Consider the following 13,301-nt stretch of genomic DNA (forward strand, 5'->3'; position numbering starts at 1 on the left):
ACCTGGTTGTCTAGGTATTAATATATTAGTGAGTAACTCCCCTCACCTGGTTGTCTAGGTATTAATATATTAGTGAGTAACTCCCCTCACCTGGTTGTCTAGGTATTAATATATTAGTGAGTAACTCCCCTCGCCTGGTTGTCTAGGTATTAATATATTAGTGAGTAACTCCCCTCACCTGGTTGTCTAGGTATTAATATATTAGTGAGTAACTCACCTCACCTGGTTGTCTAGGTATTAATATATTAGTGAGTAACTCACCTCACCTGGTTGTCTAGGTATTAATATATTAGTGAGTAACTCCCCTCACCTGGTTGTCTAGGTATTAATATATTAGTGAGTAACTCACCTCACCTGGTTGTCTAGGTATTAATATATTAGTGAGTAACTCCCCTCACCTGGTTGTCTAGGTATTAATATATTAGTGAGTAACTCACCTCACCTGGTTGTCTAGGTATTAATATATTAGTGAGTAACTCCCCTCACCTGGTTGTCTAGGTATTAATATATTAGTTAGTAACTCCCCTCACCTGGTTGTCTAGGTATTAATATATTAGTGAGTAACTCCCCTCGCCTGGTTGTCTAGGTATTAATATATTAGTGAGTAACTCCCCTCACCTGGTTGTCTAGGTATTAATATATTAGTGAGTAACTCCCCTCGCCTGGTTGTCTAGGTATTAATATATTAGTGAGTAACTCCCCTCACCTGGTTGTCTAGGTATTAATATATTAGTGAGTAACTCCCCTCACCTGGTTGTCTAGGTATTAATATATTAGTGAGTAACTCCCCTCACCTGGTTGTCTAGGAATTAATATATTAGTGAGTAACTCTCCTCGCCTGGTTGTCTAGGTATTAATATATTAGTGAGTAACTCTCCTCGCCTGGTTGTCTAGGTATTAATATATTAGTGAGTAACTCCCCTCGCCTGGTTGTCTAGGTATTAATATATTAGTGAGTAACTCCCCTCGCCTGGTTGTCTAGGTATTAATATATTAGTGAGTAACTCCCCTCGCCTGGTTGTCTAGGTATTAATATATTAGTGAGTAACTCCCCTCGCCTGGTTGTCTAGGTATTAATATATTAGTGAGTAACTCCCCTCGCCTGGTTGTCTAGGTATTAATATATTAGTGAGTAACTCCCCTCACCTGGTTGTCTAGGTATTAATATATTAGTGAGTAACTCACCTCACCTGGTTGTCTAGGTATTAATATATTAGTGAGTAACTCCCCTCGCCTGGTTGTCTAGGTATTAATATATTAGTGAGTAACTCCCCTCACCTGGTTGTCTAGGTATTAATATATTAGTGAGTAACTCCCCTCACCTGGTTGTGTAGGTATTAATATATTAGTGAGTAACTCCCCTCACCTGGTTGTCTAGGTATTAATATATTAGTGAGTAACTCCCCTCGCCTGGTTGTCTAGGTATTAATATATTAGTGATTAACTCCCCTCACCTGGTTGTCTAGGTATTCATATATTAGTGAGTAACTCCCCTCACCTGGTTGTCTAGGTATTAATATATTAGTGAGTAACTCCCCTCGCCTGGTTGTCTAGGTATTAATATATTAGTGAGTAACTCCCCTCGCCTGGTTGTCTAGGTATTAATATATTAGTGAGTAACTCCCCTCGCCTGGTTGTCTAGGTATTAATATATTAGTGAGTAACTCCCCTCGCCTGGTTGTCTAGGTATTAATATATTAGTGAGTAACTCCCCTCGCCTGGTTGTCTAGGTATTAATATATTAGTGAGTAACTCCCCTCACCTGGTTGTCTAGGTATTAATATATTAGTGAGTAACTCACCTCACCTGGTTGTCTAGGTATTAATATATTAGTGAGTAACTCCCCTCGCCTGGTTGTCTAGGTATTAATATATTAGTGAGTAACTCCCCTCACCTGGTTGTCTAGGTATTAATATATTAGTGAGTAACTCCCCTCACCTGGTTGTCTAGGTATTAATATATTAATGAGGGGGAGTGTAGAGGCGGCAGGGTAGCCTAGTGGTTAGAGTGTAGAGGTGGCAGGGTAGCCTAGGGTTAGAGTGTAGAGGCGGCAAGGTAGCCTAGTGGTTAGAGTGTAGAGGCGGCAGGGTAGCCTAGTGGTTAGAGTGTAGAGGCGGTAGGGTAGCCTAGTGGTTAGAGTGTAGAGGCGGCAGGGTAGCCTAGTGGTTAGAGTGTAGAGGCGGTAGGGTAGCCTAGTGGTTAGAGTGTAGAGGCGGCAGGGTAGCCTAGTGGTTAGAGTGTAGAGGCGGCAGGGTAGCCTAGTGGTTAGAGTGTAGAGGCGGCAGGGTAGCCTAGTGGTTAGAGTGTAGAGGCGGCAGGGTAGCCTAGTGGTTAGAGTGTAGAGGCGGCAGGGTAGCCTAGTGGTTAGAGTGTAGAGGCGGCAGGGTAGCCTAGTGGTTAGAGTGTAGAGGCGGCAGGGTAGCCTAGTGGTTAGAGTGTAGAGGCGGCAGGGTAGCCTAGTGGTTAGAGTGTAGAGGCGGCAGGGTAGCCTAGTGGTTAGAGTGTAGAGGCGGCAGGGTAGCCTAGTGGTTAGAGTGTAGAGGCGGCAGGGTAGCCTAGTGGTTAGAGTGTAGAGGAGGCAGGGTAGCCTAGTGGTTAGAGTGTAGAGGCGGCAGGGTAGCCTAGTGGTTAGAGTGTAGAGGCGGCAGGGTAGCCTAGTGGTTAGAGTGTAGAGGCGGCAGGGTAGCCTAGTGGTTAGAGTGTAGAGGCGGCAGGCTAGCCTAGTGGTTAGAGTGTAGAGGCGGCAGGCTAGCCTAGTGGTTAGAGTGTAGAGGCGGCAGGGTAGCCTAGTGGTTAGAGTGTAGAGGCGGCAGGGTAGCCTAGTGGTTAGAGTGTAGAGGCGGCAGGGTAGCCTAGTGGTTAGAGTGTAGAGGTGGCAGGGTAGCCCCCGAGCTGACAAGGTACAAATCTGTCGTTCTGCCCCTGAACAAGGCAGTTAACCCACTGTTCCTAGGCCGTCATTGAAAATAAGAATTTGTTCTTTACTGACTTGCCTAGTTAAATAAAGGTAACATAAAAATGAGTTTGACACCCCTGACGCAAGAGCATGGTAGCAGCAAACATTCAGGGGGACTTCACTATGTCGGATGTTATTTAATTATCCAGCTCCTCTGAAACCTTCTTCTCCCCTCCCCTCCTCCCCTCTCATTGCACATCTAGCTAAGACCGATGCAGACTTCAAGGCGTTTCTGGAAGAGAGGAACCCTAAACAGCAACACTCCTCAACCCTGGAGTCCTACCTGATCAAACCCATCCAGAGAGTTCTGAAGTACCCACTATTACTGAGAGAGCTGTACTCACTGACGGACCCTGACAGTGAAGAACACTATCACCTGAATGGTAAGAAGGGTGGTTGGGTGGGTAATGGTTGGGTGGAAGGGTGGTTGGGTGGGTGGGTGGTTGGGTGGGTAATAGGTGGGAGGGTAGGTAGGGTGGGTGGGTGGATGGGTGGGTAATGGTTGAGTGGGTGGATGGATGGATGGGTGGGAGGGTGGTTGGGTAGGTAATGGGTGGGTGGATGGATGGATGGGTGAGAGGGTGGGTAATGGATGAGAGGGTGGGTGATGGGTGGGTGGGTTGGTAATGGGTGGGTGGGTGGGTGGATCGGTGAAGGTGGGTAATGGGTGGGAGGGTTGGTAATGGGTGGGAGGGTGGTTGGGTAGATGGATGGGTGGGTCATGTGAGAGAGCATTACCATAAGGTCAGCATTTATTTCCATGTTTTATTTAACTAGGCTAGCGTGTGTGTGTGTGTGTGTGTGTGTGTGTGTGTGCGCGTGTACGTATCCTTATTTCATCAATGGTGAAATGGGTGTACTGCACACTACTACTTGGCAACATTAAGATGAATACATGTAGTCATTGTGACAGTGAGTCATTTCCTCTAGTAGATTATACTAACAGCGCTTCTCTTCTCTCTCCTTCCTGTCCAGTCGCTATGAAGGCCATGAACAAGGTGGCCAGTCACATCAATGAGATGCAGAAGATCCACGAGGAGTTTGGGTTGGTGTTTGACCAGCTCATAGCGGAGCAGAGTGGAGACAAGAAAGAGGTACAGTGGTGTTGTAAGGAGAGGTACGGTGGTGGTGTTGTAAGGAGAGGTACGGTGGTGGTGTTGTAAGGAGAGGTACGGTGGTGGTGTTGTAAGGAGAGGTACGGTGGTGGTGTTGTAAGGAGAGGTACGGTGGTGGTGTTGTAAGGAGAGGTACGGTGGTGTTGTTGTAAGGAGAGGTACGGTGGTGTTGTTGTAAGGAGAGGTACGGTGGTGGTGTTGTAAGGAGAGGTACGGTGGTGGTGTTGTAAGGAGAGGTACGGTGGTGTTGTAAGAAGAGGTACGGTGGTGTTGTTGTAAGGAGAGGTACGGTGGTGTTGTTGTAAGGAGAGGTACGGTGGTGGTGTTGTAAGGAGAGGTACGGTGGTGGTGTTGTAAGGAGAGGTACGGTGGTGGTGTTGTAAGGAGAGGTACGGTGGTGGTGTTGTAAGGAGAGGTACGGTGGTGGTGTTGTAAGGAGAGGTACGGTGGTGGTGTTGTAAGGAGAGGTACGGTGGTGGTGTTGTAAGGAGAGGTACGGTGGTGGTGTTGTAAGGAGAGGTACGGTGGTGGTGTAAGGAGAGGTACGGTGGTGATGTAAGGAGAGGTACGGTGGTGATGTAAGGAGAGGTACGGTGGTGGTGTTGTAAGAAGAGGTACGGTGGTGATGTAAGGAGAGGTACGGTGGTGTTGTAAGAAGAGATACGGTGTTGTTGTAAGAAGAGATACGGTGTTGTTGTAAGAAGAGGTACGGTGGTGGTGTTGTAAGAAGAGGTACGGTGGTGGTGTTGTAAGAAGAGGTATGGTGGTGGTGTTGTAAGAAGAGGTACGGTGGTGGTGTTGTAAGAAGAGGTACGGTGGTGGTGTTGTAAGAAGAGGTACGGTGGTGTCCAAATGTTCTCCAGGTTTGTGTTGTGACATGGTTGTGTTGTATCATGGTTGTGTTGTAACATGGTTGTGTTGTGACATGGTTGTGTTGTGACATGGTTGTGTTGTGACATGGTTGTGTTGTATCATGGTTGTTTTGTGACATGGTTGTTTTGTGACATGGTTGTGTTGTGACATGCTTGTGTTGTAACATGGTTGTTTTGTGACATGGTTGTTTTGTGACATGGTTGTGTTGTAACATGGTTGTGTTGTAACATGGTTGTTTTGTGACATGGTTGTGTTGTATCATGGTTGTGTTGTGACATGGTTGTGTTGTATCATGGTTGTGTTGTAACATGGTTGTGTTGTAACATGGTTGTTTTGTGACATGGTTGTTTTGTGACATGGTTGTGTTGTAACATGGTTGTGTTGTAGGTTGCTGATCTGTCGATGGGTGACTTGCTGCTCCACACCAGCGTAGCCTGGATCAACCCTCCCTCCTCCCTGGGCAAATGGAAGAAAGAACCCCAACTGGCTGCATTCAGTACGTTAAGGACAACACCTAGTGTGCATCCTAATACCCTACTCAGAACCATGCAGCTAATGGGGTTCTAGTTCTAGAACAGGATGAATCCACTCAGAACCATGCAGCTAATGGGGTTCTAGTTCTAGAACAGGATGAATCCACTCAGAACCATGCAGCTAATGGGGTTCTAGTTCTAGAATAGGATGAATCCACTCAGAACCATGCAGCTAATGGGGTGTTAGTTCTAGAACAGGATGAATCCACTCAGAATCATGCAGATAATGGGGTTCTAGTTCTAGAACAGGATGAATCTACTCAGAACCTTGCAGCTAATGGGGTTCTAGTTCTAGAACAGGATGAATCTACTCAGAACCATGCAGCTAATGGGGTTCTAGTTCTAGAACAGTATGAATCTACTTAGATCCTTCTCTAGATCACTGTTAGACTGGCTGTCTGTTAGTTAAGGATACATGTACCACTCTGTCTAATGACAAACGGTGTCCCCTATTCCCTATATAGTGCACAACTTTTGACCACAGCCAATTTGGGACTGAGTGCAAACCTGATAACTCAATGATCACATAATAATATATTATGGTAACTTACTTGTGTATTTGAAAAGTATTACTCAGACAAAGTGGTTTTGAGAAATCAGTTTGAGAAGTCTTTCTGCTAACCATTCTTCTTCGTTCAGTCTTCAAAACAGCCGTGGTGTTTGTGTGCAAGGATGGCTCCAAGCAGAAGAAGAAAATGGTGAGTTCCATCGCTCTGATGATATCATGGTTGGGGGCAGGTGCGTGTTGGTCTGTTGGGGGGGGGCGTATCTAAGGTCTGTCTGTGTGTCTCTCAGGGTGGCTCCCATCGAGCGTCGTCAGTCTCGTCTGAAGACAAGGACCCATTCCGCTTCCGTCACATGATCTCCACAGACACGCTCCAAGTCCGAGCCCTCAATAACCAAGGTGCAGTTCAATATAGAGCCTCAATGACCAAGGTGCAGTTCAATATAGAGCCTCAATGACCAAAGTACAGTACAATTCAATATAGAGCCCTCAATAACCAATTTACAGTACAACATAGAGCCCTCAATAGCCATGGTATGGGACAGTTCAATATGGAGCCCTCAATAACAGAGGTAAAGTTAAATATAGAGCCCTCAATAACCAAGGTACGGTTCAATATAGACCCCTCAATAACCAAGGTACGGTTCAATATAGACCCCTCAATAACCAAGGTACGGTTCAATATAGACCCCTCAATAACCAAGGTACAGTTCAATATAGACCCCTCAATAACCAAGGTACGGTTCAATATAGACCCCTCAATAACCAAGGTACGGTTCAATATAGACCCCTCAATAACCAAGGTACGGTTCAATATAGACCCCTCAATAACCAAGGTACGGTTCAATATAGAGCCCTCAATAACCAAGGTACAGTTCAATAAACAGGTCTCAATAACCAAGGTACAGTTCAATATAGACCCCTCAATAACCAAGGGACAGTTCAATATAGAGCCCTCAATAACCATGGTACAGTTCAATATAGAGCCCTCAATAACCAAGGGACAGTTCAATATAGACCCCTCAATAACCAAGGTACAGTTCAATAAACAGGTCTCAATAACCAAGGTACAGTCAGCCATACTGATTGTCACATATTGAGTCATTTGGCAGACGCTACAGCGACATAAACTACCGATCAAACATTTGGACACACCTACTCATTCTAGGGTTTTTATTTTTTACTATTTTCTACATTGTAGAATAATAGTGAAGACATCAAAACTATGAAATAACGCATATGGAATCATGTAGTAACTAAAAATATATATATATATTTGTTTATATTTGAGATTCTTCAAAGTAGCCACCCTTTTGCTTTGATGACAGATTTGCACACTCTTGGCATTCTCTCAACTAACTCTCAATTAACAGGTGTGCCATGTTAAAAGTTCATTTGTGGAATTTCTTTCCTTCTTAATGTGTTTGAGCCAATCAGTTGTGTTGTGACAAGGTAGAGGTGGTATACAGAAGATAGCCCTATTTGGTAAAAGACCACGTACATATTATGGCAAGAACAGCTCAAATAAGCAAAGAGAAATGACAGTCCATCATTACTTTAAGACATGAAGGTCAGTCAATCTGGAAAATGTTGAAAGTTTCTTCCAAGTGCAGTTGCAAAAACCATCAAGCTCTATGATGAAACTGGCTCTCATGAGGACCGCCACAGGAAAGGAAGACCCAGAGTTACCTCTGCTGCAGAGGATAAGTCCATTAAGGTTACCAGCCTCAGAAATTGCAGCATTCCAAGTGAAGCTGGTTGAGAGAATGCCAAGAGTGTGCAAAGTTGTCAAGGCAAAGAGTGGCTATTTGAATAATCTCAAATATAAAGTATATTTTGATTTGTTTAACACTTTTTTGGTTACTACATGACTCCATATTTTGGTTACTACATGACTCCATATTTTGGTTACTACATGACTCCATATTTTGGTTACTACATGACTCCATATGTTGGTTACTACATGACTCCATATTTTGGTTACTACATGACTCCATATTTTGGTTACTACACGACTCCATATTTTGGTTACTACACGATTCCATATTTTGGTTACTACATGACTCCATATTTTGGTTACTACATGTCTCCATATTTTGGTTACTACATGACTCCATATTTTGGTTACTACATGACTCCATATTTTGGTTACTACATGACTCCATATTTTGGTTACTACATGATTCCATATTTTGGTTACTACATGACTCCATATTTTGGTTACTACATGACTCCATATTTTGGTTACTACATGACTCCATATTTTGGTTACTACATGACTCCATATTTTGGTTACTACATGACTCCATATTTTGGTTACTACATGACTCCATATTTTGGTTACTACATGACTCCATATTTTGGTTACTACATGACTCCATATTTTGGTTACTACATGACTCCATATTTTGGTTACTACATGATTCCATATTTTGGTTACTACATGATTCCATATTTTGGTTACTACATGACTCCATATTTTGGTTACTACATGACTCCATATTTTGGTTACTACATGACTCCATATTTTGGTTACTACATGTGTTATTTCATAGTGTTGATGTCTACTTGAATGAGTAGGTGTATCCAAACATTTGACTGGTACTGTACACTCTTAAAATTCAACCATTCCTGTTTGATTGATTTAGTGATGTCCTCCTCTGTCTGAATAGACATATGATTGTAATGTCCTTCTCTGTCTGAATGGACATATGAATAGACATATGATTGTAATGTCCTTCTCTGTCTGAATGGACATATGAATAGACATATGATTGAGTGAGATGAAGATAATAAATTACTACAGATGAGCTGTTCTGTACATGAGGTTATAAGTGTGTGTGTGCGTGGGCCTGTGTGTGTGTGGGCCTGTGTGTGTGTGTGTGTGCGTGTGTGTGTGTGTGTGTGCGTGCGTGCGCGCGTGTGTGTGTGTGGGCCTGTGTGTGTGTTCCGTGCAGAAGGAGAGGCCTCTGCCGTATGTGAGATCGTCCACGTCAAGTCCGAGTCAGAAGGACGGCCGGAGAGGATATTCCACCTGTGCTGCAGGTGAGCCTCCTAATCTTATTGATCAACTGATGGCATGTCTGTCAGTCCTGACTGAGGACAACAATGACAGTACGTCACTGATTTATTTTAGAACCACCATCAATAGCGCTTAATAGTTTTCAATTTGAAATACTTGAATTGTTTTCATATTTAATGAATTAATTGATTCCCAAAGCGCTGTAAGAGTGGAAGCTCCTTGATGTTGATTAATGCTGTGGATGTTGACCTATATATCTCTCAAACATCTGAGAATGTCTTAATTATCCAAACAATTAAATCCAGTTCTGTCTCGTCCAGTTCTGTGGACAGTAAGAAGGACTTCCTGAAGACAGTCCACTCCATCCTGAGAGATAAACAACGGCGCCAGCTGATGAAGACAGAGTCTCTACCCCCCAACCAGCAGTATGTCCCCTTTGGAGGCAAACGCCTCTGTGCCCTGAAGGGAGCCAGACCTGCCATGAACAGAGCAGGTAGGTGCTGTGGAGAATGGGATGGGGGATGGGATGGAAGATGGGGGTGTGGCTAACTGCTTTAATCATCAAGCTAACGTCTAGCTTTATGCTGTGTTTATATTATACCTCGTCTACCTCATCTTACCTCATCTTACCTCATCTATCTCATCTACCTCATCTACCTCATCTTACCTCATCTACCTCATCTACCTCATCTATCTCATCTTACCTCATCTATCTCATCTTACCTCATCTTACCTCATCTACCTCATCTTACCTCATCTATCTCATCTTACCTCATCTACCTAATCTACCTCATCTTACCTCATCTTACCTCATCTACCTCATCTTACCTCGTCTACCTCATCTATCTCATCTTACCTCATCTTACCTCATCTACCTCATCTTACCTCGTCTACCTCATCTATCTCATCTTACCTCATCTTACCTCATCTATCTCATCTTACCTCATCTATCTCATCTTACCTCATCTACTTCATCTTCTTCATCTACCTCATCTTACCTCATCTACCTCATCTCCCTCATCTTCTTCATCTACCTCATCTTACCTCATCTACCTCATCTATCTCATCTTACCTCATCTACCTCATCTTACCTCATCTACCTCATCTTACCTCATCTATCTCATCTTACCTCATCTACTTCATCTTACCTCATCTTTCCTCATCTACCTCATCTTACCTCATCTTACCTCGTCTACCTCATCTATCTCATCTTACCTCATCTTACCTCATCTTACCTTATCTACCTCATCTCACCTCATCTACCTCATCTACCTCATCTTACCTCATCTTATCTCATCTTACCTCATCTACCTCATCTACCTCATCTACTTCATCTTACCTCATCTTCATCTACCTCATCTACCTCATCTACCTCATCTACTTCATCTTACCTCATCTACTTCATCGACCTCATCTTACCTTATCTACCTCATCTACCTCATCTACTTCATCTTACCTCATCTACCTCATCTACTTACTCTTACCTCATCTTCTTCATCTATCTCATCTTACCTCATCTTACCTCATATACTTCATCCCCATTATTATTACTTACCCTCTTGCCCGTTTGCACCCCAGTATCTCTACTTGCACATCATCATCTGCACATCTATTCACTCCAGTATTAATGCTACATTGTAATTATTTCGCCTCTATGGCCTATGTATTGCCTTACCTCCCTACTCTTCTACATTTGCACACACTGTACATTGATTTTTCTATTTATCTTTCCTGTTGTGTTATTGACTGTATGTTTGTTTATGTGTAACTCTGTGTTGTTGTGTGTGTCTCACTGCTTTGCTTTATCTTGGTCCAGGTCGCAGTTGTAACTGAGAACTTGTTCTCAACTGGCCTACCTGGTTAAATAAAGGTTATATAATCAATTCATCCCAGTGAAACCATGATATGTGTCTGTCTTCCCTCTGCAGTGTCAGACCCGGCACGGACCCTGGGCCGGAGGAAACTGGTGAGGAACCGTTTCACTATCGACACAGACATCGTCTTCGACGGCGAGCCGGACCAGGATTCCCCTCTGTCTCCACTGTCCCCTGAAGAGCCTGAGGGACAGGGACAAAAGGAAGGACAGGGACGGGGGGAGGTGCAGGCAGGGGATACGGACCGCTGGGTGGAGGAGCAGTTTGACTTGGAGCGCTACGAGGAGGAGCAGGAGGCGCAGGTGAAAGGAGGAGGAGACGTTAAAGAGACAGACATCCTTAGTGACGATGACGATTTCTGCCAGTCTGTCGGAGGACCCTCCACTGAACCTCTATCCACCGCAGACCTAGAAGGGCCCGTAGGGGCCCTGTCCATGGGAGAAGAATGCAAAGAGGTGGGCCCTAAACACCTCCAGCCCCAGGGAGGCACAGGGACCACTACCCCAGGGATGAGGCTCTCCCACCCGGGGAAGCAGTGTGCTCTGGTTGGGGTGAGCGTGGATGACCAGGGGTCTAGGGGGGGGGCTGAGGATATCTGGGTACGCAGGGAGGACTGTCCCTCGGACTCATCAGAGCTAGACTAGAAGAGGAGAGAGAACTCTACAGACAGTGTGCCTCAGACAGAGAGCTTTACACTTCTTTTAACCAGGTCCTAAAGGGTATCCCATAGGCCCCTGGTTAAAAAAATAAAAATGTTGTGCACTATATAGGGAATAGGGTACATTTTGGGACACAGTTCATGGGCTTCAAGACAAGAGACGATCCAGTGAACTCAAGTCAATCAATCCCCATCCAACCATAATGCATGTGTATAGACATGTATGGTACGTCTACTGTGAGAGTTCTCCTCCTTGCCAATGTGGTTCAATTGTGTTGTTGTTTTTTTGTAGTGTACAGATAGACTGGTGAACTTCGAACTGAAGCCCGCCAATGGGAGCAATACTGGAATACAAGGAGAGGAGAGCGGTCTTATCCAATCAACCAATGATATAGAGACATGGAGGGCTCTTCCAATCCTGGTGACGTAGAGGCCAGGCTGTAAGAGATTGACACTGACTGTCTAATGGTACAATCATGGACCCTGATCAATACTGTCGATTGGCATGGTTTGCACATAGGGGTAGATTCCTGGGGTTACTATAGGTTCCTGCTTATTGTTGCCACGTGGGTATTTGTTGTGAACACACGAAGCCTTGTCTGAGAGACAGAGAGACTTTGTATCATAGTAAAGAGTTGTATATTATTTAAATATCAACATAATACTCGATGGTAGAGGACAGCCTCGTCAAGTCTTTAAAGTCGCCTGTTTTCACAGTATTTTATCTACTCAGTTTCTCAATATACTTCCGTTGTTGTTGTATATCATTTTGACTTCCTGTTTTGCAAACCGAAACCAGATACTCCTATTTTTTAGGGGGTTTTTGTTTTGTGTTATTAAAACGTTATTTTTTTTTCAATCTGTGATGACATAGAATAACAGATGTTTGTTTTATTGACCTCATCTTCACTCTTCACTGAAGTTAAGGGATTTCAATTGTTTAAAAAAAAAAAAAAAATCCTGTTTTACTTGAATTGTTATGTAATTTTTGTTCTTTTTTTTCTCCAATTTTTTTTTTAAAACTTTCTGGTCATTTTATTGGTCTTCATGACACCCGATCTGATTCCTACACCCTGTCACCTTTTATTATTACCGACACTGTTAGTGCACGTTCTTTGTTGTGGACAACTTGCACATACATTCATTTACATTCAAGTATTTTACTGTTCAGATTTATTTTTTATTTTTTTTAATCTTGTTGTTTCACCAGCCAATAATGCATTTTCAAAACCATGTTTAAAAAAAATAAAATAATTGGTGTTGATTATATATTTTTTGCCACAAAAAAATAAAAATAAAATGACCTTCTGAAATACATATAAATCTTGCTGGATGCAATCAAGATGGTGAAGATGTCTAAACTAGTGTAAAATGTTGAAAAGAAATCCTATAATATTACTAATAATACCTGTGAAACAACCCAGTGTGCTACTAAGACTACATTTATATTACTTACTGTATGTAAATATTACAATGTGTTGATATCATATCAAATAAATTGGTTTCCTACTTATCATTTACAGCACTGCACGGTTGTTCTTCTGGCATGGTTTGGTTCAACCTCATCCTCTAGTGGTATCTATATGACTCTGAAAGGTTGTAGAGAACCGTTTTGTCAAGAGACAGAGCGACATTTCTGCACAAAATGCCCAGACATGTCTTTGGGGGGGATTTTTATTTTTGCACATTCGGATGAAAGTTCTTTCTCGAGGGGATCCGGAAAGAGAGAGAAGATCACACTGTTTCAGAACAGCAGGTGAGAAAC

General features: G+C 43.3%; 1 protein-coding gene across 5 annotated transcripts in view; it reads left to right on the forward strand.

Moving 5' to 3' along the window:
- LOC109885904 (T-lymphoma invasion and metastasis-inducing protein 1) overlaps nt 1-13,052 on the forward strand; it is a 202,976-nt gene extending 189,924 nt beyond the window's left edge. For all 5 annotated transcript variants that reach the window (XM_031791258.1, XM_031791260.1, XM_031791261.1 and 2 more), the window contains 8 exons: nt 3,160-3,339; nt 3,932-4,050; nt 5,332-5,440; nt 6,117-6,175; nt 6,273-6,381; nt 8,940-9,027; nt 9,325-9,497; nt 10,933-13,052. In XM_031791258.1, coding sequence (XP_031647118.1) covers nt 3,160-3,339; nt 3,932-4,050; nt 5,332-5,440; nt 6,117-6,175; nt 6,273-6,381; nt 8,940-9,027; nt 9,325-9,497; nt 10,933-11,522 — 1,427 coding nt within the window. In that variant the 3' untranslated portion in view covers nt 11,523-13,052. The remainder of the gene's footprint in view (nt 1-3,159; nt 3,340-3,931; nt 4,051-5,331; nt 5,441-6,116; nt 6,176-6,272; nt 6,382-8,939; nt 9,028-9,324; nt 9,498-10,932) is intronic.
- The last annotated feature ends 249 nt before the right edge of the window (nt 13,053-13,301 follow it).

Source organism: Oncorhynchus kisutch, linkage group LG15 (genome assembly GCF_002021735.2).
Source record: "Oncorhynchus kisutch isolate 150728-3 linkage group LG15, Okis_V2, whole genome shotgun sequence".
NCBI classification, from domain to species: Eukaryota; Metazoa; Chordata; class Actinopteri; order Salmoniformes; family Salmonidae; genus Oncorhynchus; species Oncorhynchus kisutch.